The sequence below is a fragment of the Ursus americanus genome, chromosome 18 (genome assembly GCF_024610735.1).
Source record: "Ursus americanus isolate L20-20 chromosome 18, mUrsAme1.1.p, whole genome shotgun sequence".
Lineage (NCBI taxonomy): Eukaryota > Metazoa > Chordata > Mammalia > Carnivora > Ursidae > Ursus > Ursus americanus.
Genome location: NC_142144.1, coordinates 1,702,669 through 1,722,978, shown reverse-complemented (window position 1 = coordinate 1,722,978; position 20,310 = coordinate 1,702,669). Strand labels below are relative to the sequence as shown.

The following is a 20,310-nucleotide window of genomic DNA, read 5'->3' as shown; positions in this document are numbered from 1 at the left end:
AGACCGAGCCAGCCCCTCACACCCACAGGGGGCCTATCCTGCTGTTGGTGCCATGCAGGCCTCCTTCCCGAAGGGTCCAGCTCCGCCGAGAAGGCCCTTCAGCCAGGGCGGGTGTCGGCAGAAGGGAAGCAGGGGGACTTGGGCACTGGCACGAGGCTGACCTCAGGAGGTGGCCCGTCCCCCAAACCTCGGGGACACTTGTTCCATCCTAGAGCTTCTCATCTCTCCCACACCCCCGTCTCCCCGGAGTTCTGTAATTCTTCCTACGGCATCTCCCAGCCTTGGGGTTCCCCATCCCCCAGGTCTGCAGAGGCTGCCCTGGGGATGTGGCTGGGGGACAAGTGGGGGCCGGAGCCCCGTCGTGAGGCTGCAAGACCCGGAGCGCAGCAGGGGACAGCCCTCCCCGGCCGCCGACGAGGAGCCCGGTGCCAGGCCAGGCAGCCTGTGCGAGCCGACTGCCAGCCAAGCTGTCGGCTGGTGGCGCTTGGCAGGCTGCGCGCGGAGCGGGAAGGGATGTTTGCAGACTGCCGCCGACAGCTTCCCAGCCGAAGCCTCGCTGGTTAAACAGAAGAAGTGAGCAGTGCCCACGGGCAGATCCCGACGGGCAGAAGGCAGGCAAGGCGGAGATGCAGGGGGCGTATCTCCCAGGGGCTGGGATGCTGGGGGGGCCTCCCCGCGTACCCGTCCACCCCTGGCAGCCTGGCCTGGGCTCTGGTGCCAGGCTGGCGTCCAGACCCCCGAGGCTCTTCCCCTTCCCAACTCTGTGGACCGTCAGTGTGGCCACCCTCCAGGCTGCAGGGTGCTGGGCACCTGGAGATCAGGGGGAGGGGCCTTAGACCCCTGCTGGCGGTCTCTTCCCTATCCGTGATCCCAGGTGGCCTGCCATGTGGGCTGAGCTGACCAACCTCATCTGGGAAGGAGTGTAGGGCAACGTCTCTGGCCTCCCAGCCTCTGTCCCAGCACCACTCTGTACGGAAGCCCACATCACGCTGCTGCCCACTCGTCTCCCACGGAGGGGGCGGGCATCTCCCTGAGTGTTCGAGCCAATGTGTGTGTGTGTGTGTCCAGCCATGGAGGGGCTCTGCCACCTCCAGACAGCCCAGGACCCGGGGAGCCCGTCTGGGCACAGGCCTCATCATGCAGCAGGGTCTCGGTGTGTGGGGGGGGATGGGGGGCATTGCGGGGAGAGCCCATGAGGCTCCACAGGCTGGCAGGAGGGTGAGGGGACTCCAGTGGGGGGTGGGAGATGCAGTGGGGCAGAGGAGGGAGCAGAGAGAGATGGGAAGGGATGGGGGCCCTGGGCTTCCTCCTGGCCTCTCTTCCTGGCCTCAGTTTCCTAATCTGCAAGCTGCGTCAGCAGGGGCCCCTCCTGGGCAGGTTTCCCCTGTGGCCCAATGTCCTCATTCTCAGGAGGGCCAGTGCTGGGTGGTCCCAGCCTTCCCCGTGCCCTACCCCAGGTCCCTGTAGGCCTGGAGGAAACCGAATCCCGCAGCTCACAGCTCGAAGCTCGGGGGGAACTGTGACCCCAGCAGGAGGTGCAGAGCTCTGGGGAGGTGGCCACTTCGGGGAGAGCTGGGGAGCTCCGTAGGAGATGGGGCCCACACGCAGGACAGGTGCTGTGGGTTACTGGGAGGTGTCCTGGGTCCGAGCCCCTGGCTCCCTCCAAGCACAGAGCAAGAGCTCAAGGCCCAGCTGCTGGGATTATCAGTCGACGTAATGATTTTGTAATTTTGAAAAAACACAATCAAATCATAGACTGAGCAACAGCTTAGTAGAGTAAGTAGTGTTGCCTAATACCCTGACCTTGATCATGGGGTGGCGCAGAGCGGGGTCCAAAGAGCCCAGTGCCAGGGCCGGTTCTGGTGGAGCCAGGCAGCCCCTCCGTCCCCTTCCCCTTCCCCCTCCCCTGCCTGAAGGTCAGACCCCACATAGGCAGCCCCGTCCTAGTTGGTCCTCCCAGCGACCCAGAGACGTCACATGCTGACCCCTGTCCTCCTCCCAATTTGGGGGTGCTCCGATGTGTCGGGGACCTCTCTTCCCTGGGCATCTTGCTGGAAGCAGAGCCCTCCTCTCCTTCCCCTGCATTTTCGTGAGCAGGCAGGGTGGGGGGCAGGGTGAGGGGCAGGTCCCCCAATCCTGCTGGGCTCTCCTGGGCCCCTCCTGCCATCTCTCCTTGGACTCTCGGGGTCCCCCACTGTCCCCTAAGAAAAGCAGGTAGGGTGGCTTCTGCTGCCCTCACCAGAAACCAGATCTCTCACGTGGGTACCGTCCCCCCTTTACAAATGAGGAAACAGATGCTCAAAAGGCCAGTCCTTGCTCCATGGTCAGTAGGGTGCCCCCAGAGCAGTGCTGTGCCCACCCCAGGGCTAGACAGGGGCAGACAAGGTCTTGATCTCAAGCCCTGTAAAGCCGTGCGGAGAGCCATTAACAAGTACCCCTAGCTACCAGCTGGGGTGCGACTCTTGCCCCTCCCAGGAGGCTGCCCCAGCAAGGGATACCAGAGCCTGGGCTGTAGGCTCAGTGGGGCATCCAGGACAAAAGGGAAGGGTGGCCTTGGCAGAGGGACTGGCTTGCGCAAAGGTCCTGTGGCTGAGACTGAGAGAAGGCCAATGGTTCAGAGCCCAGGGAGCCAGGGCCAGAGCAGGGCAAGGAGCCGGGGGCGGGGGGGGGGGGGTGCCAGATAAAATACAGAACGCCCAGTTACTTTTGAATTTCAAATAAATAATGATTTTTTTAAAGTATAAGCATGCCCCCAAATTGCATGGAACATATTAAAAATTATTTGTGCGTGAAATTCAGATTTAATTAGGTTATGGGTTCTTATTTGATAAATCTGGCCGCTTTAGCCAGGGATGACAGACCCTTGGGAGCACGCACCGGGCTGCAGGGTGGACCGCATGCCCAAATCTTGCCCTTGCCTGGAGAGGTCCTGCCGGGTAGACACCAGGGGGCAGCTACCTTCCTCCTGACCCTCCCACTCCATCACTGCTCGTCCTTTCTTGGAGGTGACAAAGGGGTGAGCGTTGAGCCAATCATCCCCCTTCACGGAGGGAACGCGAGGCTGACCTTCGTCCCCGGAGGCCTGAAGGCTGCACTGACCCCCGGCCCCCACCCAGCCGCACCGGGCAGCTACGGGACTACAGGCCGGGGGTCAGACCCCTCCTGGCCAGGCCGCCCACAGAGGCCCCAGGCTCTCCCTGAAGCAGGTGATAAACGTCCAGGGTTAGGGTCAAAGGGATTGAGTATCAATAGCACGGCCAGCCTCCAGTTACGGGAACTGTAGCGAGGGGTGCTCATCTGCTCTGGGGGGAAGCTGGTTTCCCGCAATCTGGAGACCAGAGGAACCTCCACTTCTGTCTCGGGAGGGACAAAGTGACCAGATTTACTGCGGCCACAGAAGCTCACCAGGCACTCAGCAGCTTCTAGCCCCTGGCGTGAGGGGAAGTGGCGGCCCGCTGGCGACTGACCGGGGGGTAGCCTCCTCCCGGAATCACCCCTTCCCCAGCTCTTCCACCCCCCACTGGGTGGGCGGAGGGGACAGCCTGGGGAGCCAGTGCTGGGAGGGACGGGACAAGGCCAGGAAGCGTCCCCCACCCACTGCCCGCTCAGCAGAGCTCCGGGGCTCCCCTCCCAGGCCGGCCTCTGCCCCGCCTCCAGGCAGCCACCTACGCTGGGTGCCCCCCAATCCCTCTCTCATGCAGGACTCCATGCTGTCCTCCAGGACAGCCTGCAGGGACCGGGCTCTGGACACTAAAGGTCGGGGCAGGGCAGGTGCCCAGGGAGGCTGGGACGGAGAAGCCACACCCGCTCCCCCTGGGCACTCACGCGCAATCCAGCGATTAATGCGGTAAGTGCTTGGATCTCAATAACCAAAGAATAATCAATGGGTCTTTAATTTCCATACAATAACTGTCTTATTAAATCTAAATTTAATGTGCTTCTAGAATCCTTAATTCAAAGTGTTACTGCGCGCACCATCTGCTGCACCAAATACAAATGCAGGGAGCACATGACTCCGAGCCCCCAGAAGCACAGTTCCGGGATTCACAGGCACAGCTGCGGCTCCTGCTCCCCCCACCGCCCCCTCCCCCCTCCCCCCCCCGCCCAGGGCTCTCTCCCGGGGAGCACAACCCCAGAACCAGCCCGGAGTCTGACGGGAGACAGGGGTGTCTGAGCCTGGCATTCAAGGCCGCAGGAGATCCCCTCTCTCCAGGGCTGGGCCCCCCGGCCGGCTCTGGGAACCCCATCTTTGCTCCGGCCGTGCCTCTGCCTTGACATCCTTCGGCACCGGCTCTGGGGCACCCCCAGCAGGAAGCCTTTCCTGGCCCTCAACTGCTGCCCAGAGAGCCGTGGACCCTCGGCTGCCTCCCTCCCTGGACACATGCCAGGGTGTCCGACAAACACATCGTGGGTGCCTGTGGGTCCACTGCCTCAGCAGGTGACCCTCACGACAGCCCATCCTGGACACTGGACTCAGGGAAGCATGCTGGCTTCTCCTCCACGCCTCTGTGTGGCTAGGGGCCGCTCACAGGACCTCTCTGAAAGGGGACAAGATGGGTGACAGGCCTGGGGGGGATGGAGCACCTTTCTCCCACAGTCTGGAGGGGTTGGGGTTTGTGAATTGGTGGCTGACCTCGGGGGTGGGTGGGGACATCCTGGGGGGCATTGGGACGGGGACTCTCCTGGCTCTTTGATCCCGTCGCTTGGCCTGTGCGATGGATGACTTGCCCTCTACCCCTCTGGCCTTGTCGCCTCCCCTCCCTTCCCCAGGTTTCTGGAAGTTCCTTGGAAGCCCCTCCTGACCCAGGTCACTCCTGGCCTGGAAGGGGTCAGGGAGCCCCTTCTGGGACCAGAGTGTCCAAGCCGGCTCTGTGCTCCGCCGTGCTCCCTCCTGCGCCCCTGGTCCCCCGGCTCCGCCCTGCGGCTAACAGCGTCCACTGCCCCTGCGTGGGCCAGGCTTCTGCCTCTAGCCACCTGCTCGGGCAGGGTCGGCACCTCTGGCTGGAGTGGACTTTCACACGAAGACCTCTCGGCACAGACGTGGGCTCGACGAGCGCAGAGCCACACCTCACCTCTGCCGGGACCCCCGCCCTCCCGCGCCTGTCTGCTCTCAGCGCTCAGCCCCAGCGGCCGGCGGGTCCCCCACCTGCAAGCCCACCCTGGTGACGTGGGCCCCTCGCACCGAGCCCCTGTTCGGGACGGTGTCCAGTGGAGGGCGATGCCCGGCCTGAGGCAGCTCCACCGCCCACCGGCCATGAGGAGTTACTTTTAAAATTGTGGCAAAATGCACAAAAGATAAAATTTACAATTTTAACCATTATAAACCGTACAATCCAGTGGCCTCATGTACTTTCCTAATGATGCCATGCAGCAAACCCCACTAGCCAGTTTCAGCGCGTTTCCCCCCAGCGGAACCGTGAGTCCCTTCAGCCCCCCCCGCCCCCCCGGCTGCCCCCACCGCTCTGCTTCCCGTCTGTGCAGCTGCCTGTCCCCGGCGGTTGGTGTAAGTGGAGTCACACGGTGCGTGCCGTCCTGTGTGTGGCTTCTCTCACTCAGCATCGCGTCTTCCAGGTTCATCCACGTGGCCTCGTGAGTCCGCAAGTCTCTCCTTTCTCTGGGCGGGGCGCTCCGTCACCGGGTGGACCCGTTTTGGTCACCCCCCACCCCCCGCCGTCTGTGGATGGCCACGTGGGCAGTTTCTACTTTCTGGCCCTTGTGAATGGTGCCGCCGTGAAGGACGGAGGACAGAGTTTTGTCTCGACATCGGCCGGCAGTTCGTTGGGGCCGACACGGTGGAGCGCCGTCGAGGGGTCGCCCGGCAGGCCCGCCAGCAGAGAGGCAGGAGCCAGCGTCCGCAGCCTCCGGGTGACCCGTCTGTTACATGGAGCCCGGCACCGCGTTCTCCGGCACGTGAGGAGGCCAGGGGACGGCCCCCAAGGCTCCGAGATCGGCAGCCCCCGTTCCCCAGCGCCGGCCACGCGCCACTCAGTCTGGTGCACATAGTTGGTGCTCTATAAATACCAAATGGAGAGACGATGTCCGATTTCCGTGCCACCCCGGTAAGGTAGACATGGTTATTTCACAAACTCTCGCACAGGTTAAGTGCCTTGGAAAGCCTCCCAGCCAGAGGGTGGAGCTGGGACCCTGTCGCAAGCCTGTCTGGCTCCCGAGAGCAGGGCCGCAGTGCACAGGCATGCAGGGGGCTCACTGCACAAGCGCCCCTGGCAGAGGGGATGAAGGGGGCTGTCCAGGTCCCATTCTGTGCCCCCACATCATGCACCCAGGAGCTGCCTTTGCCCAGGGCACCTTGTGGGGACCGGCGCAGAGGTGCTGAGCGTCTGGGAGCGTCCTGCCAGAGGCCCACGCCGTGCCAGGCCTGCCTGGGGAGCCCTGGGGCTGGCCTCTGGTGTGTGTAGGCGACAGCGTGCGTCTGCCTCCCCGACCGGACCTGCAAGTGCCTGGACCCTGGAGCTCTCTGCTAGGGGGATCACCAGGAGAATGCACTTCAGAGAGGCACCCGCCTGCCCTAGGGGTGAAGGCTGAGGGTCAGACCCTTCCCCTCCCTGCCTTCAGCAGAGGAGGACTGGAGGCGAGGTCACTGTGCCCTTGCTCCCGTAATGTGCTGCAGGCATGATGGACATTGTCCCTCCTTCCTTGACAGCTTCCAGGTGGGCATTACTGCTCCCTTTACAGAGGAGGAGACTGAGGTTCAGAGAGGCCAGGGAAAGGCTCATGGAGCGTAAGCCCTGGCCACACAGGACCTGTCCCCACTCAACCCCCCTTGTCTCTCAGATCATTTGCTCTGGCTGCTGGACCCAGTTTTTCCTGGATTCTTGGTACACAATCCCCCACTGGCATCCTTCAGGGGTCCAAGTGTATGCGGGCTGGGGAACTGGGTTCTTGCCCTGCCTGAGCAGAACCCGCCTGGCCAGCAGTGCGGACGCATAAGCATGGCCCCTTTATGGCAGCCAGATCCCATTTGATGGAGGGGAAAACTGAGGCCCAGAGGAGCTAAGTACATGCCAAGGCCAAGGAGGGAGAAAGCAGCAGGGAGCTCTCTACGCTGCCCGCCCTGAGTGCTCCCAGGGTGCCCACATCCCAAGCCACGGCCCCTCCTGCTTGGGCCCCTCAACACAGGGGCGTCCTCTGAAAGTCCCATGTCTGCGGAGCTGGCTTCTGCCTGGATCGCAGCCTCGGTCCTCACGGTAATCGACTGCTCCCTAATCAAATTGATTTCCATCCCAGTGAGTCCTGCCGCCGCCTGCATTCCAGGAGCGGTATTTTGAGCGCAGACATATAATCAAACGGCAAAAAGCAGAGGGCACAGAGGGCCTCTCTGCCAGTCGAATAAAAGCTAAATGGCCTGAGCTTTTAGGCCTAATCACTGATGCATTCCCACTTGGGGTGGGTCTCCAGCAAAGCCCATCCGCTCAAGGCTGGGCTTTTCTGAACATTGTGGCATCGGGTCCTAATTTCCCTCCCAGCCATGCGTGCCTTGCCAGTCCTGCTCTGCCCGGCTGGTGCGGCCTGATGGTTCCCTTCCAACCGAAGTCCAGCGTCCCCTGTGGGAGGGGCTCTGCCGCTCAGTCCTGGACACGCTTTCGGGCTGGCACTGAGCAGTGCACGTCCTCCTGGCATGTGTCCTGGGACTGGAGTCCCATGGGGGCTGAAGTCAGGGCGCAAGTCCGCCCTCCAGCCCAGGCTGGCTCTAGGTCTGCACGCAGCCCTGGCCTGGGGAGGCTCTGGTGCGTGGGGTCCTGCAGCCCAGCCCGGGGCCTGTGTGGAGACAGAGGCCACGCACCCCTGCAGCCAGTCCCTGAGCCCAGAGGGACCCTTTCCAGCCCCCGCAGGGCCTCCAGGTGGTGAGTCCAGGTTTGCCCACCTCCCCTCCCCTCTCCTCTCCTACCCCATTTCCTCACCCCATGTCCTCAGACAAAGAGCGGGGTCTTCCTTTTCACCCCCACTTCGTGGGCAGTGAGAGAAGCAGCCAGTCCAAGCCCGGAGCCCCTTCCTGAGGTCTGGAGTCTGTCCTGGCCCGGAGGCCATCCCTCTCTGCCCCAAGCTCCGCACCCCAATCCCCCTCCATATGACCCCGGTCCCCCATCTGTGCGGTGCGGGTGCCCTGCCCGAAGCGAGAGCTGGGAGCACCTGCCCGTCTCCACAGCTCCAGGCCCTGCGCATCAGCCCTCAGGGCTACCGCCCACGGCTGGTGGCTGGGGCTCCGCGGGCTCCTGTCGGGGCGGGGCTCCGCGGGGCCGGGGCCGGGGCGGGGCTCCGCGGGGTGGGCGGGGCGGGGCTGTGCGACGGGGCCACGCCCCCCGCTGGCCTTGGCCTCCGCAGGCCATAGGGCCGCCCCGTGTAATGGGGAGTGTGGCCACGGGTGATGGCCTCCCCATGAGGGACCCGGGAGCCTTGTGGGCGGGGGCTCCTGGAAGCGATGGGGGGTCCTGCGGCCTCTGACCCCTGTCCCCCGTCCTACCAGAGGGCGGTCTCAGGGCAGTGTTCCCCTCAAAGTATCATCCAGACCACAGTTACTCCCTGCCGACCCTTGGCCCAAGCTCCAAGAACCTTGACCCCAGGAGCTGAAGCCAGAAGAGGGGAAGGCTCCAGTGTGGGTCACAGCTGACACAGAGCTGCCCCAGACCCGGCCCGTCGCCCAGCCCACCCTCAGCAGGAATCTTGGTCTGGTTTCCGAAACGGCATTCGAGGCCCACTGACAGCCAGGCGGCTGAGGGCGGATGCCCCACCCCCACCCTCGTGCCGGGCTGAGTTCCCTTTCCTGTCTCTGTGGGATGGAGGAGCTGTGGCTGGGGTGCCTCTGCGGAAGGCCCCGTCTCCGCGCAGACCGCGAGGGTGTCTGGATACGGCGACCTTGGTTTGTCGGTCCATCCCGCGGATGCTTCCACCTCTGTGGCTCCTTAGGGCTGCACCTGCCTTCCCTCTGGGGCCTCTGCCTGCGAAAGAGCCCTGGGGCCCCTGTGCCCTGCAGCCTCTGCGGGCTGGAGCCCCTCGGGCGAGAGCTGGGCTGAGCCAGGCTGCCTGCCCCTCCCCCGCTCTGCCAACCCCAGGGGCTGCGCACGCGGGTGCCTTCCGCTCCGGGCCCCTCATCCCCTGACAGGCAGCCCGAGCTGAGCCACCTGTGCTCTCTCCCCTCCCTCAAGGAGCCCGGCCGGCTCTCCCGGCGGGACAGGCCGGTGCCCCATTCTTTCCCTCCTCGGAGGAAGGGCCGAGGGCTCCCCGTGGCGGGGGCGAGCCTCAGGCAATCCACGTCCTGGTCTGACCAGTGAGGCAGACGGGCAGGTGGCACCTGGTGGCACCCGCCTCTCTGCCGGCCCTGGCGGAGCCCATCCAACCTGCCAATGTGGGGATGGTCACCCTCAGGGCAGGGTCACTGAGGTCACCGCCTCGCGGGGACTCGATTCAAATCCTGGCTCTGCCACCTTCTGGCTATGACCGGGAGACCTCTTAAACACGTCCAAGCCTCAGTTTCCCTACCTGAAAAATGGGGCTATGACCACATCACCTCACAGGGGGTGTTGGGGCTTCAGCGAGGTCTACGTGAGCGATGGGCCAGCAGAGGTCAGCAGGGTCAACTCACCCCCAGGGAGGCCCGAGCTAAGGTGCTGTGCCGTCTCCAGTACCAGGACCGGTGTGTTCCCACCCCACCCTCCCCAGCCCCCCTCGGGTCCCCCACGTGGGGTCCTGGCTGTTTCTGTGTTCTATGTTTTTGTGGCCAAAGCAGTTCCTCACCAGAGGCGTGAGCCCAGCCTTTCAGGCAGGTGGTGCGGCCTCGGGGTCTGAGCCCAAAGGCCCCAGAGGCGTTGCAGTCTGGAGGCCAAAGCCAAGGTCCAGAGACGGGCAGACGCGTGCCAGGCTCACAGTTCACGGCCCTAAGCTAGACCTCAAACCCGGGTCTCCTCCGGGCTACAGTCCCTCCCCTGCCACATCACTGGGGGGCCGAGGACTGGGGGTCCAGGGAGCGGCCCGGCCGATGGATGAAGGAATGGGAGAGTTGAGTAGCCAGGGTCCCAGATGGCAGGGAGGCTGGGAGTACAGGTCCATGGGGCTGCCAATTCCCTCAGGGCAGGAAATACCCTTCTAGCCGCAAGCTGCTTCCAGGCCTCCGTGGGCCTAGGGGAAGGCGGGGGCTCAGGAAACAGCTCAGCATGGAGACTCAGACCACCAAGTCTGTGGGGCCTGTGGAGGTCACGTTCCCCACCCCTGCCTTATGCGCTGTCCCTGGGGGGCTGCCCAAGGGCCTGTTATTTGAACACCTAGCCGCTAGGGGTGACCGTCCTCCCCTCCTGCCCAACTGCAGCCCCCCAGCTGGGGGCCATGACTGCTTCCTTGGGGGTGAACTTCTGCCCCCCGCCCTACCCCAGCAGAAGGGCTGGCCAAGGGCCTGAGCAGAGTGAGGGCCACAGAGCTGGATGCCCGGGGGAGGGGGGGTGGCTTACGAGCAGGTGTGGCCCGACTGGGGTGCCAGCATGGGGCCCCCTGGAACCTCCCATACCAGGTGCTCAGTGCTGCTGGCGGAGCCCTTTTCCAGAACCTGCCCCACATAGGGAAGCCAGAGGGGCACACATGGCTGGCTCCTTGCCGGGTCGCTTCTGTTCTTAACTGATAGAGCTGGGCGACAGCCGCACACCTGCACCAGCCCATCCCTCATGTAAGGGGGAACTGAGGCAGGAGCCGGCCGGCCCCAGGCCATGCACCCAGCCCAGGCCACTCAGGCTCAGTCCCCGCCTGGCTGGTCCCGGTCAAGACTTTGCTCTTCCCAGCCCCCGATGGCCAGCCCTGGAGAAACAGGCTGCCTTTCCTGGAAATCAGGGCCTCCACACGCCCCCGCCCCTCGAGGCAATGCCATCCATCTCCCAGCTCCGCGGTCTGTCTGGAGCAGTTAGTCAATTATGGGGCCCAGGGGGCTGGAAGCAGCTTCTGCTCAGTGAGCCCTGCCTCTCCAGTGTGAGTTATATGTGTGTGGGGGGGGATCCGGACGATACCCCCCGCGCCGGCACTGCCTGGGCCAGAATGTTGCCCACTTGGCTCCCCCACCCTCCCTGCCACCTCTCTCGTAGGCCCCCTCGTTACAAACCTGCGGCTGAACCCAGTCCCTACGAGGGGGGCCAGGGAGTTCTGGGTGGGGACCTAGGATCACAGCAGCCTTCACATCCCCGGCCCACCCGGAACGCGCCCTCGGACTGATGGCCGCCCTCGGAATGTTGGAGGCCGCCTCGAGGTGGCTCAGAGGGGAAGAACGGACGGGGCAGAGGTCCCTTCCAGCCTGCCCTCACGGTGGCATTTCCCCTGAGGCCACCGGGTGCATCCCCTCCCCCACCTTACAGGCCCCTGGGCCCCGCCCAGCCCCAGCCCCAGCCCTCAGCACTGGCCACAGACACCCGAGGGGAGCCCAAGAAGCAGCACCCAGGGGGATGGCGTCGTGCCCCCCCAGACACACAGGCAGCCGGGCCTCTGTAAACCCTACTGTCACCTCCTGCTCGTCCCCTGTGCTGTCCCCCGTGTGTGTGGGGGGGACAAAATGTCTCAGAGCTGGGTGCATCTAAGCACCCCATCCCTTCTCCCCAGCCCCACCTTCCCTTCCTGACCCAGGGCCCCAACCTACTGCCCACTTGCCCACTGTTCTCCTTTCCTTCCCGATGGAGATCCCCCAGTGGTCCCTGGATAAGTGTCTGTGTCCACTTCCCAGGAGACCCTCCCACCCAGCTCTCCCAGGGCTGCCTGATCCAACAGAACACGGACCTGAGACTGACCCCCCCCCCAAGCCTCCTCGGCAACAGATGGGCGGGGACCCTCCTCCAGCGGGGCACCGGGTGCTCACTGCAAGGCCTCAGTTTCCCTCTCCAGGGAGGGATGGTGCCCACCCAGTGGGGGTTGTGAAGAACACACCACTCAAAGCTTGTCAATGACAAGTGGGAGCCCCCAGCCCCTGGCCCTCCCTCCTCCCTGCTCACCCCCTGCACCAGCCGGGCCCGCAGCCTGACCTCCGCACAGCTTGGACCAACAGGACCTTCCTCCACAGGCTTAGAACCACCCCCACCCCAGGGGCTCCGACCCTTTATGCTGAGGACAAAGGGCTCCAGGGCAGAGCTTCTGGTCCTGCTGACACTGCACCCTCCTCCCAGGACAGGACAAAGGGTTGAGAGGAGGGGCCGAGCTTCTGATGCCTCAGCCAGTCTCTGTCCAGACTGCGAGGGCAGGGAGGCCAGCTGAAGGACAGGGGCCCGGGGTGGGGGGTGGGGAACACAGCACAGGCTGACAGGTGCCTGGCTCCTCCTCCTGAAACACCAGGAGACCCCGCGTCACAAGGTCCCAGCAGAACTGGGTTCCAAGCCGGGACCCTCCTCCTACTCCCACCTCGTATGGGGCTCAGCTGGCCCTGGACCACCTGGGTGGGGCGTTCAGAGGCCCGTGAGGGGGCTTTGAAGCCTCCCACGTGCGTGTCCCATGGCCCAGAAGCGGGCTATCTCCACCAGCTCAGGGAGGTGATGGGAATCCACCCCGTCCAGCAGCTTTGAGGCGTGGGCGGGAAGGGGCTGCGCAGGCCCCAGATGACACTGGTCAGCTGGGCTGGGGGTGGCAGGGAACAGCTCTGAAAACAAGACCAGAAGTGGCACGCTATCCCAGTGGCCAGAGCTGGGCTTGGCAGTGGGGTGAGGACACGCATACCCAGCTCCCCAGCCCTGCCTGGACCAGGCTCCTTGGGCATTCCTGGGGAGAGGGCGTGATGTGCTGACCGTGGATGCAGGCGTCCCCAGTGCAGGGGGACCCTTCTGCACTTTGCAGTCCCCTTCTGACCCATTTTAGGCATCGTGCCTGCTCCGTGCTGGCCATGGCTCCAGGGGACCCCATTCTGGGAACATCACCATGAAGGCGACCTATAGACCCCTGCCCTGGGGAGAAGCTCCCTCACCACGTGAGCAAACAGTCCACGCCTTAGCTCAGGCGGAGACCGGCGGCGCAGCGGAGGAGGAAGACAGGAGCCCACCACGCAGGTGTTCCCGTGTGGGAAGGACGTGCGAGGGGCCTAATCCAGGGCTGAGGGACACCCTGATGCAAAGCCTCGCTCGCCCAGGGACCGGGTGTGCTTGTAGACACAGCAGAGAAACAAAGGAGGCTGAGAGCTGCCAGGCCTGAATCCGAGGACCCCAGTGCAAAGCTGGCCTGGCGGGGACAGTGCCAGAGATGGCTCCTGGTCAGGCCAGGGGACCTGCTCTTCATTTGCAATTCCCCCTCTGTCCATGTGGGGGCAGACCTGGCCCAGGAGGAGGTGCTGGGGAATGGAAGCAGGTAGCCTCACACCTGGCGGGTGGCAGGCAGGTGAGCCAGGTGAAGTGGCTTTCCCAGTTTGCAAACAATAAAAAGGAAAGGAGCCTCTCCCAAGCTAGCCCAGGGCCCCCCCACAAGCAGGTGACACCCCCCCCCACGGGCATCCTGTCCACCCAGCCCCCTTCCCTTGTAAGTAAGACATTGGGGGAGGGAGAGGTAAGTGGGCCCGGTGGCCCTGGACCCCCACAGCCGGATCTCTGGCCCTGGGTGGATGGTGGGCAACAAGCCTGGGGAGGGCCCCACCCCCACTCCCACCACCCCCACCGGGTGATCCTGGCTCCTGGGGGTGTCCCGAGTCACCGGGTCACCCTGTCCAACAGCCGGCTTGCCCCCGGCACCGCGATGTCTCCCCCAGTTCCACTGATGGAGCGAAGTGCAGGCCGCTTGGGTTTGAACTGACTTTATTATTCTGTAAATGTGAATTTTACAAAGCGCTTTACAATTAACTATCACATCCTTCTGTTTGTAACGACTTCCACCTCCTGCACCGGCTCCGCAGGCCGCCGAGGCCCCGGGCTCCCTGGCCGCCGGTGGACGTCTCTGCAGGCTGAGCGGCCGGGGTGCAGCGTCAGCCGGCAGCGGCTCCAATGCAACAGTCTTGAGTCCGGGAGCAGCAGTGGGAGCGAGGACGCACCTGCCAGGGCTGGAACGAGCTCGCTCGCTCGCTGGGGGGGGGGGGGGGGGGCGGTTCTAGGAAAACAAACCTGCTCCACGGCACAAGGAACAGTGATTTCATTTATTTATTGTTTAACAGTCGTGAGTTACAGTAGGACTTAACCCTCACCAGACTGGACATCAACCGTCTCTTTGTAAAAAGGCTCTTTTTCCCAAACATTCCGTCCAAAGGATGAACGGTCTCTTTGCACCCAGTGCCATTCAAATGTTCAAGTCAAAAATATTTATACATTTTATACTTAGTTCTCTTTTTTTTTTTGTCTGCTAAAAATAGTATTGCAAGTTTTGGCTTCTTTTGACATAAAAATTACAATCATGTGCAAAACGCTAACAATGAAAGGGCTGATCGGAATTCAAGCAGGCGTCCAATCTGACTGCTTCAGAGTCTGCGTAATTTTCCTTTTCATTTTTCTTTTCCAAAGAAACCAAACAAACAAACAAACAAAACCCAAAACCTTTGCCACGCTGGAAAGATCTTGTACCAAGCCCTGACGCTCTCCGGCCGGCGCGGGCCTCACGCGCTCGCGCTGCCTGGCTGACAGAATGACAGACGCAGGCTCGGCGGCACTCTGGAACAGCAGTTAGAGCTCAAGACAGCTCTGAACCCCCCGCTCTGTGTTCAGGATTTACTGCCGGCAGAGGCAAACAGAGGTTTTCTCGCAGTTTTCGGTTGGTTAATGGGCCATCGGCCTCCTTCCACCAGCATCCAGATATTTCCATAAAAGTAACCCATCGGAGGGGAATCTAAGCAGTAAATGGCTGGGGGGTGGCACTGGGCCGGTACTAGAACGTTCCGCCGTGCAAGGGGAACGGGTCAGGGCCGGGCACCCCGGAGTCCCCGCCCCCGCCACTCCCCTCCCCCCTGCCTCCCTCCCAGCTCCCAACACAACTGCCCAGAACGAGCTTCCACGGAGGAGAGAGCAGCTGGGCGGCTCCCGGGACGGTCTCTCCCCCCAGCCGCTCACCCACGGCCACGGCCACGGCCACATTCAGGGGGCAAGGCAAGACCATGGAATCCAACGCAAAGTTAAGCAACCACAGAGAACTCTGGGTGAGAGCAGACACAGTGCACAACACAAGACAGAATTCAAGTACCGAGGCGCACCGGCCGGGCGGCCCCGTCAGCTCACAGTATCTGTCACGTCTCCCCGTCCCAGCTGATCCCGTGGCCCAGCCCAGCCGCTGGGGAGGGCGGGGGAGGGCGGGGGAGGGCGGGGGAGGACGGGGGCCCAGCCGGCTGCCCGCCACGTCCGCTCCGACGGGGTCCAGTCCCTTCTCTCCTCCTCAAACAGGCGCGGGTCTAACTTAGCTCTACAACAGACTACATGGTGTATGTGTATTGCTCATAGCCAAGCTCGGGAGTGAAGGTGCAGACATGTCATAAATACTGAGTGGCTTGTCTCTCGTCTACGGGGTCTGGGTCAGGGTCACGCTCACAGGACAGGGATTAGTCGTCTTGTAAACAGGGGGGGAGGGTCCGGTTTTCTCAATGGGTTTTCCTTGGGAAACAGGATGGGAAGACGCTAAGGCACTCTGGAAGGCCCCTCCGAGCCCAGGCCCGCCGCTGCCCGCCCCGCGGAACATTCAGGACGCGGAGGGAGCGCCCCGGCAGATACAATCATCAGCCATGCCCGTCTGCAAACGCTCCGGACCCACGTCCACCGCGGGACACATTAGTGCAAAACGCTCGGCCTGGCCCGCCCGGGGCGCAGGGAGAGCTCAGAACCCATTCACATTGAAGTATTAAAGTTTCACGGATAGCTCTTGCCTTCCTTACCCAGAACAACAAAACAGACGGCGGTTATAGACAATTAAGGGACAGAGGTCACGGGACATTGTGCTGGCCTGAGCCGCGGTCAGGCCTTCTCTGTGCGGGCACCACCGCCGCTGCCGCCGCCACCAGGCCAGGGGCACCCCTTCGTGTCCTGGCCTCAGGTGGGGGGGGGCCCGCTCCCACTCTGGAGTGGAGGGGACGGGGGGAGAGGGAGAGTGAGCGCACGAGCCCTTCTGCTGACGGCCAGGACAGGCCAGCCGTCTCCCGGGGATCTTGCGGATGGTCAAATTAAAGTGCAGGTTGGGGTCGGGAAGGGAAGCTGCAGAGGGGGGATGGGGGTCAACCCTCCCCATCCTCACTCACCTCCACCCCCCAGTGGCCACCTGAGGATGCTGGGGGTTGGCCCCTCAGTTCCAGGAGGGCTAGCTAGGTCCTGAGTGGCCTGGGGCCCCAGGCCCATGCAGCTCCAAGCCCACCTGGCCCCGGTCAGGGAAGAAGGGGGGCGGAGAGAGAGAGAGAGTGGCTCACCTCTGGGCCAGGTGGCTGGTTCGGAGCCCTAGCAGGAGTGCGGCCCCTTCAGGCCCAGACCCCCCTGCCCTCAGGCACAGGGGCTGAGATGAGCTCCCATGGGCCTGCCCAAGGTCCCCCCACCGCTTCCTGGGAGCCATCAGATCATTCTGGAGGGCGGGCACACGTTTGGCCTGGCTGGAGGAGGCCTGGAGGCCCCACGCCCAGCCCGGGGCTCCCCCAAAGCCTCTCCACACAGGGCAGCAGTCAGGAGGAACCTGAGTGGAAAGGCGCCTAAGCCCCCCCGCAGGTGGCCTGCAGCTGGGGGAGGCTCAGCTTTGCGGGTCATGGGAAGGCTGAGCCGCACCTGCAGGGCCCTGTGTGCACACAGGTGGTGTGGGCTTGCTCTGCACCGGGTCGGGGGAGGCAGAGTGCTGGGGAGGGGGAGAGGGACCAACAGACCCCTTCACGTCCTGAACGGAGGGGCCTCTGGTCTTCCTAGGGGGGGTTCCCGCCGAGACTCACGAGGAAGGAAGCTCCTGGAATAGTGGCCACGTGCATGCACAACCCATGCCCTCGCTCACCAAAAAACGGCAACTGAACTTCAAAGTGAGCCTTCCAGCCTCAAACAAACCCACAACTTCTAGGGCCCCTCTTCACTGCACCCGGCCACACGCATTCCAGAACCTCCCCCTGCTGCTCCCGGGCTCCTCCTGCAAACTGCCCAACAGCCGCCTGTGCCCACCGCCCACCCACCCGGCCCCAAGGTCTGCAGCACAATACGGGGGACCTGCTCCAGCCCAGCCTGGCCAGGCTAGGCCCCCAGCCCCTCCTTCGTCACACGCCCTGGCTGCGTCTCCCTGGGACCCACCCCCCCAACAGGAGGCCAGTCGACCTGGACCAGGGCAGGGCGGGATGTGGTATACAGATGACCCAGCCCCAAGCACAGTGGGTTGAGGGCAGGGACACCAAATCCTCCCTAATTTTTTGCTCTTTTGGGTCTGAAAGTTTTCAAACCATACATGAAATAGATCTGAATTAAGACAAAAACAAATAAACAAACAAACATAATCCCAACATGGCTGAGGGCCGTGGGGCGGCACCACAGGACGGCAGGCGGCCGGGTAGAGCCGGGGGGCACTCGGGGCAGCGGCCCCGCCCGTGGGGCCCAGGTGCACCAGGGGCCGTGGAGCTGAGGGGGCCGGGAGGGCCCACGGGTGGGGCGGGAGGACGGAGGAGCACGGAGCACTCCCTCCCCCCTGCTGTGCCCACACCACGGCCCCTGCACACACTCAAACACACAAGCACACACGCGCTCCCACACCCCACGCACGCGGTAGACCCGGCAGGCCTGAACTCCGAGTCTCAGGAAGAAGGGGAAACAAGAGGAGTTTGGCCCCTGGGGGCCGAGCCCTGGCCCCTGGCCCCAGAGGGGCGGGTGGGGTCCCCCCGAGCGAGCAGCGAGTGTCGGGAGATGCATGCCCCATGCCGCAGGCCCCCGGCTCCGGCTCCCGGGCACCGGGGGCCGCAGGCTCTCGCCCCTCCCAGAGCGGGGTCAGGGGCCCACAGCCTGGAGACGAACCTCGCGGATATCAAAAGGAGCCCTGGGACCTTCCTCGCAACTAGGTCACCAGTGGACTAATCCTTTACAGTATAACGAATGCATTTGTTTCCTTCATAAACTTTAAATACAAGCAGAGTAAAAATCACATTTTTTTCAGGCAACAGTAGCAGTCCGTAGGTAAGTGGCTTGATCACATGTTTGTATTAGTAACGCATGCAAGCAGCTCTAGTACCGGTCCCGCGAGGCTCCGCGGCTCCTCTACAAGGTCCCTGCGTAGGACGCCTCCTGTCTCCGGGCCGCCGCGGGCGTCTGAGGCCGGCTGGCGCTGGCGCTGCCCTGCTCGAAGGGCGGCGGGGGGCTCGGGGCGGCGGCGGGCTGTGGCTCGGGCGCGGCCACCTCCTGGATGACCGAGCCGGCCCCGTCCGCCTCCTCGGCCGTGTCGAAGGGGGGGTTGGCGGCGGCGCTCAGGTCGACGTTCGCGGCGTCAGTCCTCAGGGCCACGAGGGTGGCGGCGTCGGCCCGCCGCTCCGCGTAGATGCGCTGCTCGAACACCTGCGCCGCGGTGGGAGGGAAGTCGGGGTCGAGGGGCGCGCCGGCGGCCGAGGCGCCCATGACCGTGCGGTACATCTCCACGCCCTCGGGCAACATGGACTTGATCTTCGGGAGCCAGCGCTTGCGGACGCGGCGGGCGTTGGTGCACATGTCCGCTGCGATGACGTTCATCTCGCTCTCCTTGAAGCTGGGGGCGAAGTTCTGACAGTAGACTGCAAGCACAGGGCGCGGGGAGGCGGCGTCAGCGACCGAGGGGTCAGGGGTCCTGGGCCAGCGGGGACAGGGCTGGGGGCCTCCGGACTGCCCTCCACCCTGCTGCCCACTGGTACCGGAAGCCACGTGGCCACCCAGGTCCTTCCTGGCCTCGGCCTGCAGGCCAGTGGTCACCCTTCTCACGGCTCAGTCCCGGAGGCCCTGCCCTAGTCCCTTGGGACAGTCCCTGGCTGGGATGTCCAGGGGAGGAGGGACATTCAGCGTCAGGGCACAAGGCTATGGGCCCTCCCTGAGCACTGGCTGGCTGTGTGGCCTTGGGCAGGCCCCTGGCAACTCTGGGCCTCACTCTCCCGCTCTGTCCCGCCCACCTCGGGTCCCAGGGCCTGCTGAGACAAGCCTGATCGATGACCCTGCTCCGGCCAGAAGGGCAGTTGGGGCAAGGCCCCAAAGTCAGGCGGCCCCGGGCACCTGCCCACTCTGAGGCTTGGGCCTCTCAGGGGCCTCATCAGAGGCCCTTCCTCACAGGCTGGACAAGGAGCACGGTGGGAGCCCGTCCTGGGCCCAGGCCCCAGCCAGAAGAAGCGGCAGCCCCAACACTACTAACAGCGCCTCCCCTTCCCCTCCGCTGGGAGCCACAGGACCCCGCTCTGCCGCAGCCTGGGAGGCGGGCACAGGTCCCCGGGGCGAGCCCCTCACACCAGCGTTGCCGCACAGCCCCCGCCTCTTCCCGGAGCCCGGCCAGCACGCCAGCTTTGGGACCGTAATTACCGATCACAAAGGCCCCTCTTTGCTCTAAAACACAGTTAGTCTCACAAGACGTGTTTTCCAAGCAAGGAAGTAAGACTGCGTTTCGCGTGCCGACCGCCGCGGGAGGGCCCGCTGGTGGCCAGTGTGGCCCGAGCCGCGTGGCGGGCTCCTCAAGGGGCCGGGGGCGGTGGCGGGGGGGCGCTGGGGCCCGGGGCAGCAGTCGGCTGTGGAGATGGACCGGGCTCCGCCCCCACGCGCCCGGGAGCGGGAGGCAGAAGCCGGCGAGCAGATGGCAAAGGCTCAAAATAACCTCGAAATGTAAATAAGGGGTTTTGTTCAAAAAGGAAAATTAGATCTATTTCACATATTAAAATAGTTTCGCACGCAGCTGAATCCATCATGCTTGGAAACCTACCAAGAACGTTAACACCTCGAGACCTGGCTCCTGAGAGCTGCTCTTTTCTCTCTCCCCCCGCCAAGCCCTGCGGGGCCGGCGTGGCGCCAGGGAGAGGCCGCGGTCCCCAGCCCCGGGGGACTCGGGCAGCTCCTCCACCCCACCCAGGGGACCCCGGTGCACTCACGTTTCACAGCGTTCAGAACCCGGCTGTCCAAAGGCTTGCGGCTCGGGTCGCTGGTGGAGGACCGGATGCCCGTGCCACAGCTGTTGGCCAGAGTGTTCCTGGGGGGGGGGGGAGGCAGGCAGTGAGGCTGCTGGCCAGAGGTGCCGCAGGGATGGGATCTGCCCCCCCCCCGCCTCCCCCTTGCACTGCCACTGATTCCCAGGGGTCGGGGTGCACTGATGGGGGCGGGCCCCACCACCCTCCGAGAGACGGTAGGAAAGCAAGGCCCCTTGGGGACGGGGCTCCTCTGACCCACTTGTGAAGTACGTGCGGCTCTTCTCTTTACAGGGCGGGGGGTGTCCAGGCGCGCC

At 64.0% G+C, this 20,310-nt stretch overlaps 1 protein-coding gene and 2 long non-coding RNA genes across 4 annotated transcripts in view; 1 reads left to right on the top strand and 2 right to left on the bottom strand.

Annotated features, from left to right (window-relative positions):
- Positions 1–3,860: 3,860 nt before the first annotated feature.
- On the bottom strand, positions 3,861–12,052 carry LOC123796361 (uncharacterized). 2 transcript variants are annotated; one of them, XR_006780732.2, is made up of 2 exons: positions 12,003–12,052; positions 3,861–8,999 (listed from the first exon to the last, which is right to left on the bottom strand). It is a non-coding gene; the product is annotated as an uncharacterized LOC123796361 (long non-coding RNA). The 2 variants fall into 2 exon arrangements; XR_006780731.2 differs by having other exon boundaries at positions 11,973–12,038.
- Positions 12,053–12,073: 21 nt separating this feature from the next.
- LOC123796362 (uncharacterized) lies at positions 12,074–15,782 on the top strand. The gene is made up of 2 exons (XR_006780733.2): positions 12,074–15,073; positions 15,534–15,782. It is a non-coding gene; the product is annotated as an uncharacterized LOC123796362 (long non-coding RNA).
- NACC2 (NACC family member 2) overlaps positions 14,266–20,310 on the bottom strand; it is a 68,359-nt gene continuing 62,314 nt past the window's right edge. The window contains 2 exon segments of the mRNA XM_045803824.2: positions 14,266–18,631; positions 19,961–20,058. Coding sequence (XP_045659780.1) covers positions 18,126–18,631; positions 19,961–20,058 — 604 coding nt within the window. The 3' untranslated portion in view covers positions 14,266–18,125.